General features: G+C 27.9%; 3 protein-coding genes across 3 annotated transcripts; all 3 read left to right on the top strand.

The window, feature by feature from the left end:
- Nucleotides 1-889: 889 nt before the first annotated feature.
- Chsy (Chondroitin sulfate synthase) lies at nucleotides 890-9,185 on the top strand. The gene is made up of 5 exons (XM_074253711.1): nucleotides 890-2,998; nucleotides 5,620-5,760; nucleotides 5,858-6,035; nucleotides 7,302-7,658; nucleotides 7,830-9,185. The coding sequence occupies exons 1-5, from the start codon at nucleotides 2,177-2,179 to the stop codon at nucleotides 8,801-8,803; spliced, it is 2,472 nt and encodes an 823-aa protein (XP_074109812.1). The 5' UTR covers nucleotides 890-2,176; the 3' UTR covers nucleotides 8,804-9,185.
- A 753-nt stretch (nucleotides 9,186-9,938) lies between these two features.
- On the top strand, nucleotides 9,939-11,623 carry LOC141535053 (lysozyme c-1-like). Its single transcript, XM_074254820.1, has 2 exons — nucleotides 9,939-10,273; nucleotides 11,088-11,623. Exons 1-2 carry the CDS (start codon nucleotides 10,121-10,123, stop codon nucleotides 11,436-11,438), a joined length of 504 nt encoding a protein of 167 aa, XP_074110921.1. The 5' UTR covers nucleotides 9,939-10,120; the 3' UTR covers nucleotides 11,439-11,623.
- A 6,744-nt stretch (nucleotides 11,624-18,367) lies between these two features.
- On the top strand, nucleotides 18,368-19,789 carry LOC141535052 (uncharacterized). The gene is made up of 2 exons (XM_074254819.1): nucleotides 18,368-18,482; nucleotides 18,991-19,789. The coding sequence occupies exons 1-2, from the start codon at nucleotides 18,465-18,467 to the stop codon at nucleotides 19,609-19,611; spliced, it is 639 nt and encodes a 212-aa protein (XP_074110920.1). The 5' UTR covers nucleotides 18,368-18,464; the 3' UTR covers nucleotides 19,612-19,789.
- The last annotated feature ends 3,309 nt before the right edge of the window (nucleotides 19,790-23,098 follow it).

Below are 23,098 nucleotides of genomic sequence, written 5' to 3'. Positions count from 1 at the left end.
ACTACGTGTCTAGATAAATATAATAATACCTACAATTTTAGGTCTACTAGATCGTTAAAAATACTATAAAAAAAAAAAAAAAATTATTTTGTTCTATTTAAATCCAGAAATTTAATTTTATAAAATAAATTAGGGATTAAAATTTTTTTTTGAATTACCAATAAAAATAATTATTTAAATGAACCGTTATATTATTAAAGAGGATTAAATATAATCCAAAAAACCACAAAATGAATCTTTAAAAAAAATTCATGTTCAATTAAAATTCATGACCTCTTTGAAGGCCTTGAACATCAGCTTGAGCCAGACGAATTTATATTTCGCAAATAAAAAAATTTACGTCTCTTCTCAGCCCGGCGTTTATTTAAATAATAAAAATAATTAGAAATATGAACCAGGATAAATAATTTAAAAAGCACACCTAGTAGGACAAGGAGTTAAACAGACCCAAAAAAGTATTAAATATTCAACTCAATTTTTAACACAAAATTTTTTGACGCAAAATTTTTTACTGTGTAATTATTACGTAAGATGTGCGATGAACGATTTACGCGCACGCATAAGATAAATAATATACAGTAACAATATTATTAATACTAAATTAAAGCAGTATTAAACAATAGAAGTTACTCTCAGAAAGAAGAAAGAGTCAGAGGTAAAAAGCATGAAGCATTAGCTTCCTCAACTTATATAGCACCCATACAATTGTAAAGGATTCAAGTAATAGGAATGTACATTACAATACATTTATGGATAATGTTCAATTAATCTTCTTATTTCTATTCTCCCCTCTTCATTGTATTTACTTGACTCGGATCCCACGCCTCCACTTGGATCCTCGCAATGAGTCTTGTAAATATAGAATCTAGATATAGAGCATAGTCACTACTGACTACGACTGCTGACTTCTGACTAGTGCTTTTTATTTAAATGCAAGAAACCGTATATGTATACGTTGTTCTGTTGAGGTTTTTAGTTTTTAAATCCAAAGAAGAAGAAGAGACCGGTGGCGAAGAAGGAGAAGAATAAGAGAGAGAAAATAACGATAAATTCTCCAAGTCCCAGTATCCCGTTCACCCTGGACCCATTCGGCCGTAAACTTGTGCTCCTCTCCAATTCAAGTTTGTTCTTTAATTTAAATACTTTTTTATTTTTTATCAACTTGTGGATTCATTTTTGAGAATAGTGGATTAATTGTTTGAATAAGTGAAAAGCCAAGTTCACTGGCCTTCAGTGAAGGTCTTGTATTAAATCATCACTTGATTTATGAGAACGGAAATAAGTGTGAGAATACACGTGTGTTACTTAATTCAGATAATATTTGGAGATTTTTAAAAATATTTCTTCTATTTATTTATTATCAATATTTTTTATTGATTATTGATGATTGTTAATTAACAATTGATAATTATTTATAAGGAAAGAACCGTAAGCAAGTAATCCGCGAGCGGTTTAACGGTTTCAACAATAATGAAAGAAGATATCTGAAGAGCTAACTCGTATTTGCAGTTGATCGAGCCGTTAAATGAGCTAACAAATTACCGGGTAAATGTTTTATTATTGTCTGTTTCAATAAATTACCAGCCTCGGGTGTTTAAATCTATAGATTTTACTCTAAAGTGTGAATTTAAAAAAATTTTATATATCTTCACAGATAAAAATTATTTAATCGGCAATAAAAATTTTGTTAGATTTTTTTCATTAAATAATTTGGAATTAAATTGAAAAAAAAAAATGTTCAAGATAATTACAGTGGAAATTAATAATAAAATAAAATAATTTAAAGAAAAAATTTTTATCATGGAAGAAATCAACAGTAAAAATATTATAAAAATTTCGGTGGGAATAGTTTCTAATGATTAGTAGTTAATAGTCTGGTAATGTTTAAAATTGACAGCAAATTTAATTTAAGAAGAAGATAAGAAATAAATGGATGTAATGTATGATAATAAAAGTTGGCTAAACAAAGGTTTAATTATAGATAAAAAATAATGTTTTATGTTTTATTGGTGACGATAAAATTATTAAGAGTAAATAGTAATAGTAAAAGTTGTTGTTGTTATTTTTTTTGTAGTAGTAGGGATGATTGTGTTGAAGAGATGGCGGGTAATTGTTTTTGTTATTGTTATGGTAATTATTGTAATAGTAAATTGCCGAGGTGACGGATAATCCAGTGATGATTAGACATCGCGGATTAAAAAGTGCCATTTACGGCCTTATTTCAGGTATTATTATTGGGCTGTTTATGTTTAATTACCAGCATTTACATCAAACGCAGTATGATAGTAATAATAAAATTGTCAAGCATTCTTTGATAATTAATAATAATAAAAATAATTTAAATAGTAATAGTAATATTAATAATGAAAATGAAAAAGAGGCATTTGGAAATAATTTTGAAAATATGACTGAAGATAAAAAAAATGGGCTTGTAATTGTCGGAGTAATGACAGCCCAGAAATATTTGAAGACAAGAGCCAAGGCCGTTTGGGAGACTTGGGGCAGAGAAGTACCGGGGAAAATCATATTCTTCTCCTCGGAAGAGTCGAAAGTCCCTGACAATTGCCCGGACTTGCCGTTGGTGGCGCTCCCGAAGGTAGACGACAGCTACCCACCTCAGAAGAAATCTTTTTTGATGCTTAAATACATGTGGGACAATTACGGAAGCAAATTTGAGTGGTTCATCAGGGCGGATGATGACGTGTACATCAGGACAGACAGACTGAAGAAATTGCTCATGTCTGTGGACTCGGGCAAGCCGATGTACATTGGCCAGGCCGGGAGAGGAAATTCGGAAGAAATCGGACAGCTGGCGCTCAACTATGACGAGAACTTCTGCATGGGGGGTCCTGGGGTCATTATGTCTAAAGAGACGATGAAGAAAATTGTTCCTCATGTTAAAGACTGTCTTGGGAATCTTTATACTACGCATGAAGATGTCGAACTGGGACGGTGTGTTAAGAAGTACGCGGGGATTCCCTGCACTTGGAGTTATGAGGTAATTTTACGTTTTTAAAAATTAACTTTTTCATTTATATTGTTGAGAGAAGAAGCAAAATTTTGTGGCCAGTTTTTTAAGCATTCAAGAAAAGCGCAGAAAAATATATTAATGAAATTAATCATTGTTAATTATTGCTTTATCTATAATCTAATAATTTTGTTTGATTGCGTTAGCATATGCGAATATTTTTTGCATAAAAAAAAACTCTATAATAAATCGTACGAGTTTTTTAAACAACCTTGGATTTATTTACACAAATGAAAGTTTAATTATTATAGTTCTTATACGAATAATATGTGCTAAACTATCTGTAAGCAATTGAAGACTCAAGAAATCAGTTAAAAATTATATAGTCGTGTATTTTGATAAATTTTAATACTCAAAGCAAATTTTATTACGCTATAATATTTAAATTGTTAATTCACGAAAATTTTTCTTTAATTTTATGAAAATAAAAATTATAAATTTTAAAATGTTTTTTACTTTTTTATTCGTTGAAAATAAGACAATTTGAGAAATTTTTTTACTACTAAAAATCGGAGATCGTGAAACTAAGCAATTACAAATTTTAGTCTCTATTATAATTTATAAAAAAATTATTTCTTTAGTGTAAATAAAAAATATTAAATATTTAAATGATTAAGTACTACAAAACCTTGAGTATCTTTCTTTCTTGTAATACGAAAAAAAAATATAAATAAATTATGTACATGCGAAGATGAGTTAATAGACGAGTATTGTGTAGACGTCGAAATGACTAATACCGCCAAGTCATTGACATTCGAATGCTTATTATACTCCGGTATTCAAATAATTAATATAAATTTTAAACTACAAGTCTCACAATATATCTGATATACTATTTATATATTATAATTATTATTATAGGTTGTGTGGATACTATTTCGTGTATGCAACCGGTTTTACGGCTTTTACCCTCACCTCATCTTGTCTATTTCGATTCACGTCATCTGCATACGGTTGTTCATAATGTAACTGACATTAATAAAAATTATTTTAAAATCCGCGATAAAAATTATTTAACTCGACGTTCGACGTCATTGAACAATTAATCGTTTGTTAATCAAATATTTGTCGTTTATTAGTGACAGTAATTTATAATTATAAGCAATTATTTGAGTAATCGAAACGAGAAAAATGCATTAATATATTGTGGATTAGCAATTATATTATATTAGCAAACAGCAAACAGATGAAAAATTTAATTTTTATAAGTATAATAATAATAATAATAATAATAATAATAATAATAATAATAATAATAATAATAATAATAATAATAATAGTATTACACTATCAACCTTGCAGTCACGATGTGACTGTCATGTCTTGTGAAATTTAAAAAATTAAAATTTTGCTTTATTAAATAATGAATTTTGTCAAATTGCAATGTACTTTTTACACTATTGACATTTTTTAAATTATTTAAGTTCATCCCGATGTTACACTCATCAAGAGCTTTCATTTGAGTACCCACATGCATTTTGATATATTTTTCATATATACATATATATAATATATATAAATATATGAAAAATTGATGTGGGTACTCAAACGAAAAGTCTCGATAAGTGTAACATCGGGATGGGCTTATATCTTTAAAAATATCGATAGTTCACAAGATACAAGGTCAATTCTTAATTATCTATTTGGAGATAGAGCATTTTCAAATACAGTCCAAATACTTATCATAATAAATTGACTATCAGTGAGAATTAAATGAAACCTTGAAAAGGCGCAAATTCAAATCAAGACCTTTGCAATAAAATTAAATTTCACTAAAAAAACCGATTTTATCATATAACTATCCTGGAAACAACATTTTTCTAATTCTCTCAATAATATAGATTAAACGAATATTAACGATAAACTGTTTCAATTAAAAGATGAGTTACATCCTCATCAGATTTTTTGAAAGTAATTTTTTATTTTCATCGATTTATATGTATTAATTATGCAATGATTTTTTTGAGTCAATTAAAAACAATTATATGCACCGCGTTTAGCATTTGTCATTGTCATTGGTCTTTAATATATAATTAAATAACCAGAGATAATTAAATTTAAACTTAACAGGTAATAAGTAGTGTCATGTTTTATGCTCATATGAGATAACATAACACGAGAAATTTTTAAATGAGGATGTTAATCATTAAATTTAAATAGAAATAGAAATAGCTTATATTTTTATTCATCTTTCTTATTATCTATCATTTTATTGTAATAGTTTCAATTTTAAATAATTTATTTTTTGATGAAAACAATTTGCTTTAAATTATATGGAAATTTTTTTTTTTACAAATAATTTTTCAATTCCAATTTGAAAAAATATTTTTACTTTAAAAATCATGATTAAATTTAAATAAGTATGAATATTAATATTTGTTTTAAAATAATTTGGTAATTATTTACGAGTAAAAATAAAATCTAAAAATAAAAAATAAATTTTTTTAGTGGTTAAAAACAGTTTCTTAAAACTAAAAATTAATATTCCGTTGTAACTTGATCGTTACTTATAAATTAATATAATTATTACTTCCTGATCCTAGAATTAAAAACTGATTATAATAATTAGCATAATTAATAATTAATTACAGATGCAGTCGATACTTTATCACAATAGTAGCGGAGATCAATCATTCACTGGAAACCTGAAGAAACGTGAAGTACATCAAGCTATTACACTCCATCCAATCAAAAGTCCTCCGTACATGTACCGACTGCATAATTACATGCGGGTAAAAAAATTTAATTTGATTAATCGCTGACTATCATAATGAATATCTAATAATTTAATAATTATAAATCATTATTAATTTAATTTTTTATTTTTAGGCTTTGAAAATTCAAGACTTGCAGCACGAGAGAATTAAATTGCACCGTGATATTTATTCTATGGCTGAATTGCTTAGAGAAAATGTTAGAGAATTTATCAGAAAGCCGATTGCGGAAAATGTTGAATTGTTTCCGAATTCGGATAGAGAAAATTATTTTGGAGATACGCTGATGCTTGGTTAGTATAATAAATAAAATATTTAATGTTGGATGGAAAGATTTTGTGGGAGACGAAAATAATACTAATAATAAAATGAAAGTGAGAAAGAAAAAAAATTTGCGGGACGGAATTGACTGATTTGTATTAATGAATCCACTTTGAACAATTGATTGTGCAAATTGCTTACGACACAGTTCTATTCGCCTCGGTCCGTGAGCTAGAGACTAATCAAATTTTTCATTACCTCATTCTCATGCAATAGTCACGGGCAATTTGTCCTATCATACATACGTCCGTATTATACACTCTGGCAGAAGACGAGCCCAAATGCATTTGTCATATATTTTATATCATCTCGATTATATTTAACCCGTCTATCCATGTAATCGATACTTTAATAGAAAATTAATGTTTAAATTAATTTATATTATTTTTTCACTTCATAAATTGTGATTAAATTATTATAATCAAATTATTCAAATTTTTGCGTAATAATTTTAAAATGATAAGTATTTAGGCTGCATTTGAAAATGCTATATCTCTAGATACATAATTAAGAAATGACCTTTTATCTTGTGAACTATCGATATTTTTAAAAATATAAACTCACCCCGACATTACACTCATCGAGACCTTTCATTTGAGTACCCACATCAATTTTTCATATATTTATATATTTTATATATATGAATATATGAAAAATATATAAAAATGCATGTGGATACTCAAATGAAAGCTCTTGATGAGTATATCATCGGGATGAACTTAAATAATTTAAAAAATGTCAATAGTGTAAAAAGTACATTGCAATTTGACAAAATTCATTATTTAATAAAGCAAAATTTTATTTATCGTTCACAAGTCACGGCAGTCACGTAGTGATTGCAAGATTGCTAGTAATGATAATTTAATTTTATGAAAAATAGTAAAAATTATTTTTTAATTTAAAAAAAAACTTTCTTTTTTAAATTCTTAAAATTTTTAGAACTTAAATTGTATACTAATTTTTTTTTCACTATTATTGATTATTTTATAGAAACTTAAGCAAGGATTGAAAAAAAAAAATATCAAACAGTTTTAGAAATTCAATAAAAAATTTAGCAAGCTTTTTTTAAATTATCAAAAAAATTATTTTTGAATTTTACAACTTTCAAAATTTTTTATCAAAGACTTTTTTTAATTTTTTAAATAAAAATAAAATTCAGAAAAAATATTTGTAGTTTAAAAAAATAAAAAAATTTTTAATTTTACCAATCACTAATTACCCATTAAAAAAAATTTCAGGAATTTCAGCAGGCCTAAAGAGTTTCTCGCCAAAATCAACGGAGGAGGTAATCTCGTGGGACTTTATCTCACGGTCAGAGTACAGTTTAACCGACTCAAATCCGCGTCGCAGAATCCACAGCGATGTAAAAGAGGGCTTAGAGGACATAACGCGGGAAGTTATGGCATCAATCAACTCATGCTCGCGACAGCGCGGTCGAGTAGTAGAAGAACGGTCTATGTTATACGGATACAGACGTGTGGATGCCTACGGGGCTGACACTATTCTCGACCTTCTGCTGGTCTATCGAAAGTATCGAGGGCGAAAGGTTACACTTCCCGTTAGAAGACATGTTTACGTTCATCAGCATTTTACCGGTTAGTTTTTTTTTTCTATTTATTCCTTCGCATTATTCATCACAACTACAACAAACACTACTTTTAAATCTCCTAACTACCATCTATTATATTCGAATTATGAAATGATTTATTATGCCTCAGTACAAATTGCAGTCGATTATTTTAATTCCGACAATTATTTTATCCTAGGAATCGAAGCGAGGGAAGTAATCGAGGACCAAGAAGACGGAGATCAGACCCAGCAAAGACGGGGAAATTTCTACTCGACCTTTCTGTTCAATTTTCCCGCGAGCAAGTCAGAGATAGACCCGGTCGAAGACAAGACCGTTCACCTGGTGGTGCCTCTATCCGGCAGATTTAAAACCTTCAAGAGGTTTATGAAAAACTACGAGCAAGTTTGTTTGTCGACAAACGCCAAGACTGAACTACTAGTAGTACTGTACCCGCACAAGCTCGAGGATTCGGTAAACAGTACCTTCAATTTGGTAGATAGTATTAAATTAAAATACAAAAATTCAAAGATTGAAATTTTATTAGATAAGGATAATTTATTTTCACGCGCAAAAGCGCTCGATCTAGCGATAAAACATTTAAACAACAACGATCTGGTATTCTTCATCGACGTGGACGTCACGTTTACTCACGAAGCGCTCCAACGGATCAGACTGAACACCGTGATTAATAGAAAAATTTACTTCCCGATAGTCTTCAGCCAGTACGACCCTAATTACGTTTATTATTTTGATAAATCAAATCGTGACAAGAAAAAAAATCAGTTTGGAGATCTAGCCAATTTGAGCGAACCCATGGGATACTGGAGGCTCTTTGGCTTCGGAATTGTCTCCTTATATAAGAGGGACTATCTGAAAATCGGCGGGTTCAATTTGTCGATCGAGGGCTGGGGCAAAGAAGACGTTGATTTTTATGAAAAATCTGTCAGGTCTTACATCGCTGTCTTTCGCGCTCCCGACCCTAATTTAGTCCACGTCTACCACAAGGTTACGTGCGATGAAAAATTGTCTAGTACCCAAAAGACGATGTGCAAAGGCTCCAGGTATGAAACTTTGGCGAGCAAAGATACGCTTATGAAGATTATTTGCAATGGGTCTGATTATTTGACCTTTGCAAAGAAAAGGAATCGCACTGTTAAACCTGGAAATTGATACGTTTTTTTTTTTAATTTTAGTTTTAAAATTAATTAGTGCTAAGAAAATATTTTTTAAAATATTCATTAGCTTGTTTTTAAATTTCAAATGAATTTTTTTTTTATTTCTTTGGTAAAAATTAATATTTTTTTAATTATTCTGTCTATTAATTTTGAGAAAATATTTATTGTTTAATGAATAAGCTGTGATTTTATTAAAAGTTAGTTTAGGAAATTAATTATATTTACGTAGATCTGTAAATAATATGCATTTTTTCAGACTTTTTTATGATAGAGTATGTCGGATGCAAAGATATTTTATTGTAATAGAATGTAAGAATAATGAGTGAATTACTCAAGTGAGTTTTTATGTATCCAATTGTATAGATCAAGTAAAGATGATTAATAAAATAAATATATGAATAATTATGATCGACTAATAATTTTTTTTTTTTACTGACAGGATTTATTTAAATAATTAAAAAAAATAAAATATGAAGAAATACATGGAGGAATTTGGGAATTTTTTAAAAGTTGGAAAAAATTTTGGCTCTCATGTTTTCGAAAAAAAAAATGTCAAAATTAAAAAAAAAAAATTTCGTTAAAAAAAATGAAAATTAAAACGGTGGACCCCACTTGTAGATAATTACCAAATATTTTGATTAAAAAAATTGCCAAGTACTTTGAAGATGTTAAATAAAATTGTAAAAAAGATTTTTTATTTATGTAACGCCGATTAATTATTCATTAATATCCAATTTATAGTCAATGTTTACATTTAAATATATTTAACTGTGTGTAAGTAATAAAAGTAGTTGTTTAGTTTATTTAATTAATTAAGATAAATAAATAAAAAGAAGAAATATTAGAAAAGCTTTTTGAGGGAAAGTTTTATTTGCTGTTATTAGATAATATGTCAATCACGATTTATCAAGAGATGAAGTATTTAGATTTTCATAAAATTTGTTAGTTTATATTTTATCTATTGTTGTTGTTGTTAAGCATTATTGATAACAACAAGAGGCGTTTGTTTAAGATTATTTATTTGAAGATATAAATTACATGAATAGTTAAAAGATAATAGCTTTATCACGTATCCGAACTCAAGGATAAAGTGATACCACTTGATTGGCGATACAACAGACGGCGCAGTCGTTAATGAGACACTACGTCAATTATAAACTTTAAGTATTCACCTTTAATCGTTGGCATTAGCATTTGTATTAATTACACTTTGCTTTTAATCACTTTATATTGTATCGATCGTCCACTTTTCCGCGCTCAGTTCAAGTTTAAGTACAATATATAAAAAAATATCAATTCGATTTTTTTGAAAATGATTTCATATTCAAGTAAATCTATTTTTTTTAACTTGTTTATTTTTTTTGTTCTCACGGAAGTCAGAATAGAAGGAAAAATTCTGACTGAATGTGACGCCGCGCGAGAGCTCAAAAATTCTGGAGTATCTACTACTTTTCTGAGTCATTGGGTAAACATTTTTTAAAATTTATTATATCTTATCTCAAAATTCAAAAATAAATTTCTGAAGAATATTTATGAAAGTTTTTTTTTTTTTTTTATTTGCAAAACTCTGTCGTTTTATTAATAATTCATGAAAATTATTGGAATTTTGTTATGTAATAATTATTTATTTTTACGTGGAAACATTAAAAATAAATTTTTTAAACTATTTAAATTAATAGTATAATTTTAAGTATTGGTTGAAATGACAAGGCAACACTATAATCATTTATAACAATTACTTGGTCCATTGTAGTATTATAAATACATTTATTGCCGTTTAGAGAAGTGCCGTAATTATTCTATTGAGAGAAGTAGAAAATTATTGTATTAGAAAAATACTTCCGCATTCTTGCAAATATTAATTGAAGTAATTATTGCAGTTCAATTAAATTTTTTTTGTATTTAATACAACCAACTAATAAAAATTTCTCACGCTTAATTTTCTTGATTTTTTTTTCTTTCAGTTACTGTTATAATTTACTCATAATATTTTTTTTGAATTTTTTGAAATTTTTTTTTGAATTATAGAAACAGTAAAAAAATTTTCTGTCAGTACTTTAAAAATATGTTTGTAAAAAATCTCAATTTAAGTGTTCAATATTCAATGTAAAATTAAAAAAAAAATTATTTTGACTACATAGTAACTGCAAGGTTGCTAGTTAATATTATCTATTTATTAAAAAAAAAATAATTAATAATTATTAATTAATTCAATCAAAAATAAAAATTGAAATCATTTTTGACAAAATTAATTAAATGAAATATAATTATTCTGGCAGGTATGTTTAATGAAAAGTGAAAGTGGATTGAACACAAGTTTGATAAAAGGACCGGGCACAATGTCAAGCTATTCATACGGCGTTTTTCAAATAAATAGCTTAAAATGGTGCAAGATAGGAAGAATAGGCGGCGAGTGTAATGCTAAATGCGAAAACTTTGCCGACGATGATATAACCGATGACATTGTGTGCGCTAAAAAAATCCAGAGTACCGAGGGGTTCAAGCACTGGGGCGGATGGGTCAAAAAGTGCTACAAGAACGAACCAGGACTTCCTAATGTCAGCGAGTGTAAAAGCAATGCCGTTAAACGTCATGCAGTTATGAGAAAACTCATCGATTTTTTCAACTAAAAAATTGAAAGTTATTTTTTAAATAAATTGTAATTACAATCAAAAATCAAAAATAAAAATTTTTATCAATTATGAGAATCTAAATAAAAATAAAGAATAAATTGTAAAAATTAAAATATCGATAAAAAAATTAGCATAAGATAAATAATAGCAATAAAAAAAATAAATTGTCACTGTTATCAGAAGCTCGATAGTAAATCATAATAAATGATAACTTAATTGCGGATTAGAATAAAAAAAAATTAAATATCTAATAATAATAATAATAATAATAATAATAATAATAATAATAATAAATTTCTGAAAGATTTCCTGAAAGCAACCAAAACAATTTCATTGATCTAATCTCACTTACACACATCGAATAAATAATATAATTGAACAAACTTGAAATACGTAAGTTAAAGTAACTCTAAGTGCTGGATGCTCGACGCAATGATGTAAGTTTAGAAATGTCTTTCGATTAGAATTACAAAAGAAAAAATAACGTGTAATGACTTTTAATTAAACAAAAGTGAATTTTCTAAATGTCAAATTTATTTGTTTTAAAGCCTATACCTACTGACACACTAATAAAATCACGATTGAGCCCAGTTATTAAATTTAAATATATGCATTTAAGAAACTATGTTAACATCATATCATAAATGATTGATAGTTATTTTTTGCAGCATCTCTAATTTTTCATTAAAATCATTATTTGTTATTTTTTACATAACAATAATAATAATAATAATAATAATAATAATAATAAATCAGAAGTAGAAGGCATGGACATTAGTAGACTACAGTGTTACCGCAGTCTTACTTTTTATTTAAATTTTAAAATAACTCTGGAATTCAATAAATTGCATAACTATATTTTTGTCTGGTTTTAAAAACACGTTAATCAAGGTCGTTTAGATTAGCAAACCGTATATTTAAGCGAAATGATAAATAACTTAAATAATTTCCCTGATTATACCTATCAAGCCTACTTACAATGTCAATTTATTTTATTTTTAATTCACATTTACTTTAAGCCTTTTATTGGTCTTTCATATTAGAGAGGAAAAAGTGATAAATATATTCATAAATTGATATATTAAAATATTATTATTATTATTATTTTTATTATTATTATTATAATTATATATCAAGTGACTTAAATTGGTTATGGAAAAAATTAAAATATTTTAATGACTGAACAGTTGGTAAGCAGGTGTTGAGAATAATATTTATCTTTATGTATTATATTGTATGTATCTACTTGCGTATTATACGTTCATTTATATTTACACATAAATATATGTATATAATATAATGGATGTAATATGTGTGTGTTTATGGGTACAAGTTGGATCATGAAGAAGAGTGAGCAATGAGCATGCATGTAACACTTACTCCTTTCACTAATGTAGCGGAAGTACGACAAGAAATGAAAGAGAGAATAAAGAAAAACGCGTGAGAGCGTACCAGGTCATCATTATTTGATAATAAAAATAATAATTATTATTTATTTATTTGTCAATAAGTATTTCCTTTAATTAATAAATTTATAGAGCAATCAAATAATTCAAACTTGTCAAATAAAATTTATTAGCTTTGAAGATCAGTAAAATTTTTCATCTTTTTTTTTTTTTTATTTATGGTAATTTTTTTTTTTATTATTGCGAGCGGTAAGTGTTAAGAAATGAGAGAGGATAATATTATGTTTATGATGGTTAAAAAAAAGACATTTTTAATAAATAAATGCATAAAAAAAATCCTTTCTCTCTTCTCTTGTGAATCTTATGGACATTTAGACGGTGAAACTCGGGCGCTCGACCTCTGCAAAGGTCGATTCTCAGTACAGTGAATCTGCGATGAAAGTGAATTCTACTGATGTATCAAAGCTTTAAATAATGAAATTTATTTATAAAAAAAAAATGGCATGTAATAATAATGATAATAAGAAAAAGGAGAAGTGAATTATGAATGAAGATACTTTTTAGCGGAATTGATTCAATATAAAATTTTTCAGATTCATAATTTATCTCTGGATTATATTTTCATTGTTCTCTGTATTATTTTATTAAATATTCATATTGCCATTGTAGTCTCAACTTTTGACGGTGCAAATTCAATGATTTTAAACCGGAAGAGTTTCTACAGTTTCACATACCACGGTGTGATAATTATTTTACATGGGAATAAAAATAAGATGTTATAAATTTTTTAAGATTCAGATCCACAAGTTGTTATTGTTATACTTTTTATATCTACATGTATACAGCACGTAATACCGTAATTATGTTGTAGGCTCTTCGCTCTGAAGATTTAACATTAATATTTTTATTTTAAGCTTCAGCTTTTACGTCACTTTTGTAACAATTGTTACACTTAATAGTTTAATAATGTGCTTTCTATATAACAAATATTTTTTTTTATTCTATATAATATAATATAAAAAAATGTGTCACGAGCCATGAGTCATTATTTATCAGCTCGATCTTTTTTCATATTAAAATTTCTTTTTTTTTTTTAATTAAACGCTGCAATTATTATTTTGTAATTGTTACGCGACTTTTGCTTTTAAAGTCTCTTTTACATTTGGATTCACATTTGCATTTACGTTGTAATTTTTATTTTATTAAATTATTTTTAATTTTAATTCTGAAGAAAAAATTATAAGAGACATTTTTTGGAGAAAATTTAATTTTTTTTTTTTTTTAAATAATCCAGTAATTATTTACAAGTGGGATCAATCCTTATAAATTTTTCCGACTGTCTAAATAATTTTACCCCTAAAGTTTAAAACTTAAACAAATTTATTCTCCACATTTTTTTTTTCTTTTCGTCCTTAACTTTAGCCGTGAGAAAAATAAGACCTTGTAAATAATTAAATAAAATTAAAACAGATCTCGATTGATGAAAATTCATGAGCATTGCTTAAATTTTTAAGTACATTGCTTTTTAATTAATGCAATAATTTAAAAAGAATTTTGAAAACTACTTTGTACTTGAAAAAATACTTTTTATAAAAAACATCATTACGGTTAACTAAAAAAAATTAATTTTTAGTTGAGAAATAGAATAAATTAAAATGTTTATCATTAATCTTATCTCAAAATTAATTTAAAATGTTTAAAAAAAACATCTAGGTAAATAAAATATATTTATTATAATTATTATTAAAAAAATAACAAATAAAGTGGAGAAAGGAGAGCTCTGATAACTTGACGGAATAACGATCGTAAAAAAAAAAAAAAAAAAAAAAAAAAAAAAATAAGGATATGAAGAATCAGGCATCAGGATTGAAGAAGACCCCGAACGCGGTCGCTCAAGCGAAAGTTACAAGCCCCAAGGCTTCTGTAACTCTCCCCTTTCTTCTTTCATCCTCCAGGTATAATATAATTTTATACCCGTCGAATATATCGAATCAAAGTCCCGGCCGTGAAGGATCTCCCTTTCCTTCCTTCGATTAATTCATCTTTAAAATCCAAATCAACACCTCAACCCCGTCATTATCCTTGTCACCAGCGAGCAAAAGTCTCAACTGTTGCGTCTTCGAAGAAACAAACAAACAAACGGCTAAATTAACCCGCGAGCTACATAATTAAAGAAGTAATAGCATTTTTGAATGTCAAGCCCATACAAATAAATCGCGTGTAATAATTGATAAAAAGACTGTTTAAACGATGATTGACATGAAGCTCAGACTTTCCATTGCTAAAGATGCTTAAAAAAATCAAAATCATCTTCACTTGGTAATACCTAACCTCAAGTGCCTGTTAAACAAAGTTGAAACTTCAACAAAGCGTGTTATTATTTATTTCAATTATATATCATGCTTCTCATCCTCTCTTATAGCTTAAGAATCTCGTGTAATATTTAAGCTGGTGTCAACTCTTTAACAATGAGCGCCCTGTAATAAACTTGAGAAGAAATAACAAAAAATAATGGCATTGTCACGTTAATAAATAATTTAAAAACTGAGTTGCCGTTGTTGTTCATTGATAAAATTTATAATTATTGCTCTTTCTCTTTTCATTTTATTTATTATTTATTATTTATTAAATAAAAGGAAGATTAAGAGAAGGGAAGTGTTTTACTAAGTAGGCCGGGAGTTCACGTGCGGATAATCGAATTCCACAACGAAGAAAGCGTTTTCCCTCTCAATTGGTGGTCACCATCACTGGACACATTGCCAATAAGAAAACGATGCTCTCAGCACTAATGCTGTTGCCAGGGCAACTTTAATCCATCTTATTTTATTTTTTATTTTTTATTGCTATTACCTATTACTGAATACTTGGTTACTTACTTACTTACTTACTTACTTACTATTACTTGAGTTGTTTTAAATTATTGCATGCAACATACCAGTCACTTTTGCCGCTAGTCTTCTCTTGGGCCTCTTAGCCGCTACTGATGATGCTAATATAACGTTAACGTTGATGTCTGGTGCTCTTTCTTTGGTTGTTTAGTCCTTTTTCTTAAAATGATTACGTCTGGATGCCGGATGGTGATAGTAATGGCGATGGTAATAAATGCTGATGGCGACGCAGTACTTCCCCTTGTAGATGCTCGAGCTGTAATGTACGGAAGCGGTATGAGAGATGATACAACTTTGCTATTTCTTCCTGCTCTAACATGAAGACGCATCAGCTTGATTTTTTTTTTTTTTTTATTTTTCTTTTTACAATTAAATAGTTGCGGACGAACAAGTCCGTAGATAGGTTGAAATGCTGAAGCTTAACAATTTAACGATTCACTGGTGATTTATTCAGAGGAATTTTGTTTTTCGCGAGAAAGGAAATTGATTATTTTTAAAATTAAAATAGAGAGATAAAAAGGTATTAGCATTTTGTTTAGTTTCACTTTACTTCTTACTAGTTGCAGGATTAGGTTTCTAATGTAAATTTTAAGGATGACGCTTTCGCTTAAATTAGAGTAGACGTGGAAAAATTTTATGATTAATTAGATTATTGATGTGAGATGGTTCGCGTATTGCTAGTAATTTTTTTTTTTTTTTTTTTTTTTTTTTTTAATAGTATTTGAATGATTGATTGGGGTTTGAAGAAGTAGTTAAAGCAGTTATGGTTTTCTTAAAGCTAAAGAAGAAATAGATTGAGTAAATGCTTAAAATATAAGCTAGGTTTGTTCCTGAAATGCTTGAGAAAATTTTAATGGAATGTTGGCAGTATATTGCATTTTATGATGATAATTTAAACAGTAAATGGTAGATTATCTTCAGTTTGGATAAAAAAAAAACACGTTTGCTATGAAGAATATTAAAGAAGATGATACTGAAAATATCAAAAGAATTTTTTTTTTTTTTTTTTTTCATTTATTCGAACTTAAAAAAAATTTTTTAATAATCATTGGAAATATATTTTCTTGTTTGAAGAATTGATAGAAATAATTTTTAAATTAAATTAAAACATTCATACTAAAAATAATGAAAAAATATTAATTTAAAGTTAAATTATTTAGATAATAAAATTATAAAAAGAAAAAAAAATTTCCAAAGTTTCAATCTAATTATTATTGATCGTAAAAGCTTGTAGGCTAAAATAACTGATTACTTAACATTTGACTGTACAAGAGAATAAATAAAATGATATGGTAATTAATAATCTTCTGTAGTAAATAAATCTTTTGAATAACTGACTAATTGATAAAACAAAAATGGTTATGAACTATCAAGGCATAAACTTGCGTCTATTATATTGCCTGTTATTAAACGGTTGGAGTAAATTTATTGAATCTTTGTCTTATAATTCAGATAAAATAATCCCAATTCATAACAATCAATGCAATGTCCATGAAAAGACAAGTTTCTCTTTTTTATTAAACATTAACTTCTTTTTCTTTCATACTTTTTCTCATTTCATTTGGCATCATGTTTACTTATTTTCATCCTTAAATTACAGAGGTAATGATTGGTCGTTAGTAATGGTCGGAGTAAAAAAATCCTTATTATTGCTTATTTCTCGACTCACTACGGTGTATTATTATCACCAGGGACACCTCAAAGAAACCGTTCAATAATGAAAGGAATATCTTTCGTATTGCTCCAATTTGCCGTCCGTGACCCAAAAATACGGTGGATGCTAGACCGTAAAATATATTAAAATAATTAAATTATTTGTATTTACTCAAAAACACCCACTTAGCTTTTTATCCGGAAATAAATAATAAAGTGGATATTTTTTTTTCCTTTTTTTATTACAAAAAATGTGATTTAATAAAAATGGTAATTTTATTATAGAATTTAAAAATATTTATGCCGAGACATCTCTTAAATGTTTAGAAAACACGTAAGTTGTAAAATTGAGGCCAGTTGATAGCAATAACTTTACATAATACGTATAAAAAGTTGAGCTGTGCATTGCAACAAAGTCATCACGTTTGTCTAGTGTTATATTCGCAAAAGCTAACTACTTAAATCTCGGTACAGTGGTATGCTCTGTATAATTTATGAAAATAAGTAAATGAGCTTGAATGAGACCAAGAAGCTGATGGAAAAAAAAAAAAAAAAAAAAAGAAGTTAATTAAAAATGAACAATCGTGTACTTCTCTAGGTCTAGGACATCTAGGGATATCAAGTGCTCTTCTCAGCTTATAAGATTGTAGTTGTATAGATGCTGTTGAGGATTCTGTCGCAATTGGCCCCTTTACTTTTATTAAAATCGCGGCTAAAGTTACCTCAGCCCCAGATATAAAGTAAAATTTGAGAGGAAGAAAAAGAAGAAGAAGAGCATTCAGTAAGTGAGTAAATGTACGTAGGTATGATACGAGTAAGAGTAAGGAGTAAAGAGAGTCTTTATAACAGAGTGAATAATCTACTGGGTGATGTGTAACTCACTTGGAATTGGAAATGGTAGGTATATAACAGAGAAAGAGAATCCAACTTTGGAATTACTCTCACTCTGCCCCCGTCTCTTCTTCTACTAAAAACCCCCACAAATATCCACGTATCCCTCTCGACCTCACGGGTATAAAGGACACAGGTGAACCTTCTTCCAAGTCACACACAGCCGAATCGGCGTAGCAGTCAACATGAATCCTCTTTTTGCTGTAAGTATTTATATCATCTTCATAAGTATCATCTTCTTTAAAAACAAAGAATACTTGGAAAATTCGTTTCGGTGGATTTTTTAAAAAGTTTCAAGTTTTTCGGTTTATTTTTATTTGAGATTAATTTTTAAAGTGTTATTTATTATATTAATTTTTATTATTTATAGAATCTTATTAAAAAATATTTTATGGAATAAGAATTATTAATATTTTTATTTGTTGAAAATTTTTTTATTCAGCAAATAAAAAAAACGGTTTAATAATTCATATTTTCTTTAATATTTATGATAAAAAAATTTATTTAGTTATTTTTATATCATTTTAAATTGACAAAATAACTTATCAAATTCTTTTAACTTAAAATTTTTAATTACTCAAATTATTATTATCATAAATATTAATTCAATTGGTAAAATATTTTATCAAAAATTAATTAATCTATAAATTTATATTATATTTTTTCTTCTCGAAATCTGAACTAAAAAATTTATATTTTAAATACTTACAGTGCGTGTTAATTGGACTAGTAGGCCTAGCCTGCTCAGAAGCTCCATTATCTGGATACAATTACAACAGACCAAGTGGTGGTAGTGGTGGATACTCAAGTGGCGGTGGATACTCTAGTGGTGGTGGATACTCCGGTGGCGGCGGCTACTCCGGCGGTGGTGGATACTCCGGTGGTGGCGGCTACTCTGGCGGTGGAAGCGGCGGATACCAACAAGTGTCCATCGGCTCCCAATCCAACGAAGGTGCTAACGTTGACGGCGCGCTCCTAGAGCAGATCAGACAAATCCTCTTGAAAGAAGAAGCCCAGGCCTCTCAATCCGGCGGCTTCGGAGGCTCTGGCTACGCACCCAGCAGCAGCTACGGCGCCCCAAGCTCCAGTTACGGCGCTCCAAGCTCCAGTTACGGTGCCCCTAGCTCCAGCTACGGAGTACCTTCCTACAGCAGCCGTGTTGTCGGCATCGATCTCGAGGGCATCAGACAAGCCATCCAGGTAGCCCAATTCAACCAAGTCAGCCAAGGATCCTCCGGTGGATTCGGCGGCTACCCCAGCGGACCCAGCCAGCCATCAGGAAGCTACGGAGCCCCCAGCAGGCCCAGCGGCAGCTACGGCGCTCCTTTCTAAATCAAATAAAATATTAATTATTGATAAATTCGATAAATCCAGCCACGGACGCGGGCGTTCTCCATTTTTAAGTATTATTCATTAAATATTAAATGAAAAATCGTAGTTTCATTTAATATTTACTTCTGTTATCATTTTTACATCTTTCACTGGATTAATCTAAATCTCAAGTCGGATTTGTTTTTTGTACTTGACACTCAACGTAACAGATATCTGAATTTTTACTCTTTTATTAAATATTATTCGGACTTTTTTTTAATTTTTTTTTTTTTTTTTTAATAAAAAAATTTCGTTTAATTTAAAATAATTAATTGCCGGGTGTCTGCTACTGTTAGTATCATTTAATATTAAAAAAAAAATTTTACGCTTTTGTTTTTTCATAAATTCTGAAGAGTACCGTCGAATGAAAGTGCGTTATTTAAATAAAAATATCACCGGGACAAAAATAAATTTATTATTGTTAATAATAAATTATGAGCTAGAGTAGAAGTCTAAGAGGAGGATGATCGTGATTAGTACGAAATTTTATAAATTTTTTTTTTATAAAAATTCGTACATTGTAAATATATTTACACACATACACACTTACACTCTGTTATCATCATTATTTTTATTATTATTATTATTATTATTATTTAAATAATAATTAATAATAATAATAGTGATTATTGGTTGAAAAAGCAATTGAACTTAAAGGTATAAAAATAGATCACAGCCATTTCAGGACTTCCCACATAAACAAACACGGAGACAGATTTCACTGCGTGGGAAATAATATTTAAAAAATGTTATTTAGCACGTGATGTAACACCGGAAGTACATCTGAGTTCTGAGTTGTCCGGGTACTCTCGATCTTGTTCATAAGATCGTGATTCTCGAGAGCGGCTTTTATTTGAGAAGAAAAAAAAAGCAAATGTCGAATCGGGCATTATTCTTCATTTGCTTTTTTAGTTTAATTAAATACTTGAGTGCAATTGCCTGAAGATCTGAAACAAAAAATACGAATTACACATACATACACCTTTTTTACTGTATTAACCATGCATTTTGTACTTGTATAAAGGCTTTTTTGTAGAAAACAAAAAAATAAAAAAAAAAAATCTCGCCACCGTTAAATTATAGTATTTGATTTTTTGTTGAATTACCTTTATTACACATTTTAGCTTAAGTGTATTTTTATTTGTTTATTAGAATTGTTTTTTCTTGTTTGTTAAAACTGCATGCCTTTCACCTTTCACTCCAAGATAAAAAGCCAGAGGCTTTAAGGACTCTGGATCACTCTTTTGGCCAGCTATTTTCACCTCTTCACGATATGATGATACTCATTTATAATAGCTTTACTTTGAAACAATGATAATGATAATTATAATTACAATATTATTCATGATGAGAGATATAAATAAATGATTGAACCGATAAAATCAAGAAATGTATAGCAGACGGCGAGATTTTACCCAACAAGGAAGAAAGGACATTATAAATTGTGAAATCCGGTTAAAGACATTCGAAAGTAAATGATGACGAGGTAACTTTTAATATCTCGGGCAGAAGACTATCTTATAAATAAAATATCCGATAGAATGTAGATTGTGGTTTTTAATACCTTCATCACTCTTGTCATAATTAATGTATCTCGGTTCATGTCCATAAATAATAATTGATGTTAGTAATTAGTTTTTTAATTAAATGTTTGATACTAATTAAAGGTTATCGACAAGATTTCCACTTGTCAAATTAATAGAAGAAGCTCCAAGTGTCATGTGTTTATAATTATATATATATATATATATATATATATATATATATATATATATATATATATATATATATATATATATATATATATATATATATATGCAGTTTAATGAATCATTTAAAAAAACATTAAACAATAATTAAAAAAAAATGATTACAATTAATGACACTGAAGTTGACAGATATTATAATTTTTTTTTTGTTATTATGAAAATTAATTGAGAAGGTATTTGATAATTTTAAGAATTTTTATCATAAACAAATTATAGCAAAAAAAAAACTGAGGAGAAAAATTGACATGTTATTAAAAATAGATTTTTGCAATAATTTTTATAATTATAACTTTTATTTACAAATAACATTAAAATACTTACGATTATTATTAAAAAAAGATTTTGACATATTTCAAGCATAAATATGAGCGTGTCTCTGGTAAAATAAAAAAAAAAATGGCAGAAAAGTATTAGTGCGCGTGAAGTTAGCAAACAGCTGATTTGAATTTTTATGAAAAATGAAGTTAGCCGATATCTAAAATTTTTATAATTTTTCAAAAAATTTCATTTGTATAAAAGTTGAAAAACTATAAATGCAACTAAAAAAAAAAATTTTTTTTAATTCTAATTTAATAAATTAAGCAAAAAATAAAAAAATATATAATACTGAAGTTAGCGGTCAGCTGTCAATTTTAAAAATTGTTTTAACAAATTAATTACAATAAAAAAATGCTTCTAAAAATTGTCACTTGTAATTTTTATTAATTTTCACATGTGAAACTTTTTAATTAATTTTTTTTTGAATAATTTAATTGCTATAAAATTCCAAATAAATTTTTAACATCTGTCAACTTTAATGTTATAAAAATGTCGATTAACTTTATTATTATTGAATTTTTTCTATTTTTGACAGACACAAATTTAAAAGTATAAATTATTAAAAAAATTCCTTTTAAATAGATTTTTTTTTTTTTTTCAATTTGTTTATCGATAATTTTTTTCTAAGTAGCTTCAAATGTCTGATACTTTCATATTTCTAAATTTCCAGGTTAGGAATTTCTAGTGAAGCTATACGCTACCTGAAAAATGACAAAGTTGTTATTTGTAATTTGTAACGGCAGAATAATTTAACAAATTATAGCAGATTTAGCAAAAAAAAAAAAAGTTTTTATAACCGAGTTATAATTTCTAATTAATACAAGAATTACGGACATGTCCTCTATAATTTTTTCCAGTTAGTAGAACGTCTTGCGTTTATTGCCTAAATGAAAGAGCAATTAACGAGAACTAGAACGTGCGTAACTGTTACGTAGCGGTTGTAAGTGCTAGTACACGACTTCTATCCTTTTAACTTCTTTTTTAAAAAGTCTCTCAGATGTTCGATGCCAATCACGACCGAAGCTTGTTCTTACGTTAGAGTACCGCACACTTGATTTAACTTTACTTTTTTATGCTGATCAGCCAACTCCGCAATATTCCTCAGATCTACTATTGCTGTATTATAAATTTATACACACGCATCAGGGATGAGATTAGATTTATGTGTACAAAAATACGCAGTTTAATATTAATTGTACGGTGTAATGATATGTATGTACTCGAAAGAATCCTATTGAGCAATTTGTAATGGTGAGTTGCATAATTTTACGTGAATGAAATTGTGTATTCCGTTTTATTTTCTTTTCAAGATATAATAGGTAATTAAATGCTCTATTGTTGATAAGAATAGCTCAAGACTT

The sequence above is a fragment of the Cotesia typhae genome, unplaced genomic scaffold (genome assembly GCF_013202065.1).
Source record: "Cotesia typhae breed Kobodo isofemale line unplaced genomic scaffold, CoteBio_Ctyphae scaffold_13, whole genome shotgun sequence".
Classification (NCBI taxonomy): Eukaryota; Metazoa; Arthropoda; class Insecta; order Hymenoptera; family Braconidae; genus Cotesia; species Cotesia typhae.
This window is presented reverse-complemented; position numbering and strand designations above follow the sequence as displayed.

Coding starts and splice junctions, on each gene's coding strand:
- LOC141535053 (XM_074254820.1), top strand. CDS start 10,121: ATGATTTCATATTCAAGTAAATCTATTTTTTTTAACTTGTTTATTTTT. Junction 10,274..11,087: donor CTACTTTTCTGAGTCATTGG/GTAAACATTTTT, acceptor TTATTCTGGCAG/GTATGTTTAATGAAAAGTGA.
- Chsy (XM_074253711.1), top strand. CDS start 2,177: ATGATTAGACATCGCGGATTAAAAAGTGCCATTTACGGCCTTATTTCA. Junction 5,761..5,857: donor GACTGCATAATTACATGCGG/GTAAAAAAATTT, acceptor TTTTATTTTTAG/GCTTTGAAAATTCAAGACTT. Junction 7,659..7,829: donor CGTTCATCAGCATTTTACCG/GTTAGTTTTTTT, acceptor ATTTTATCCTAG/GAATCGAAGCGAGGGAAGTA.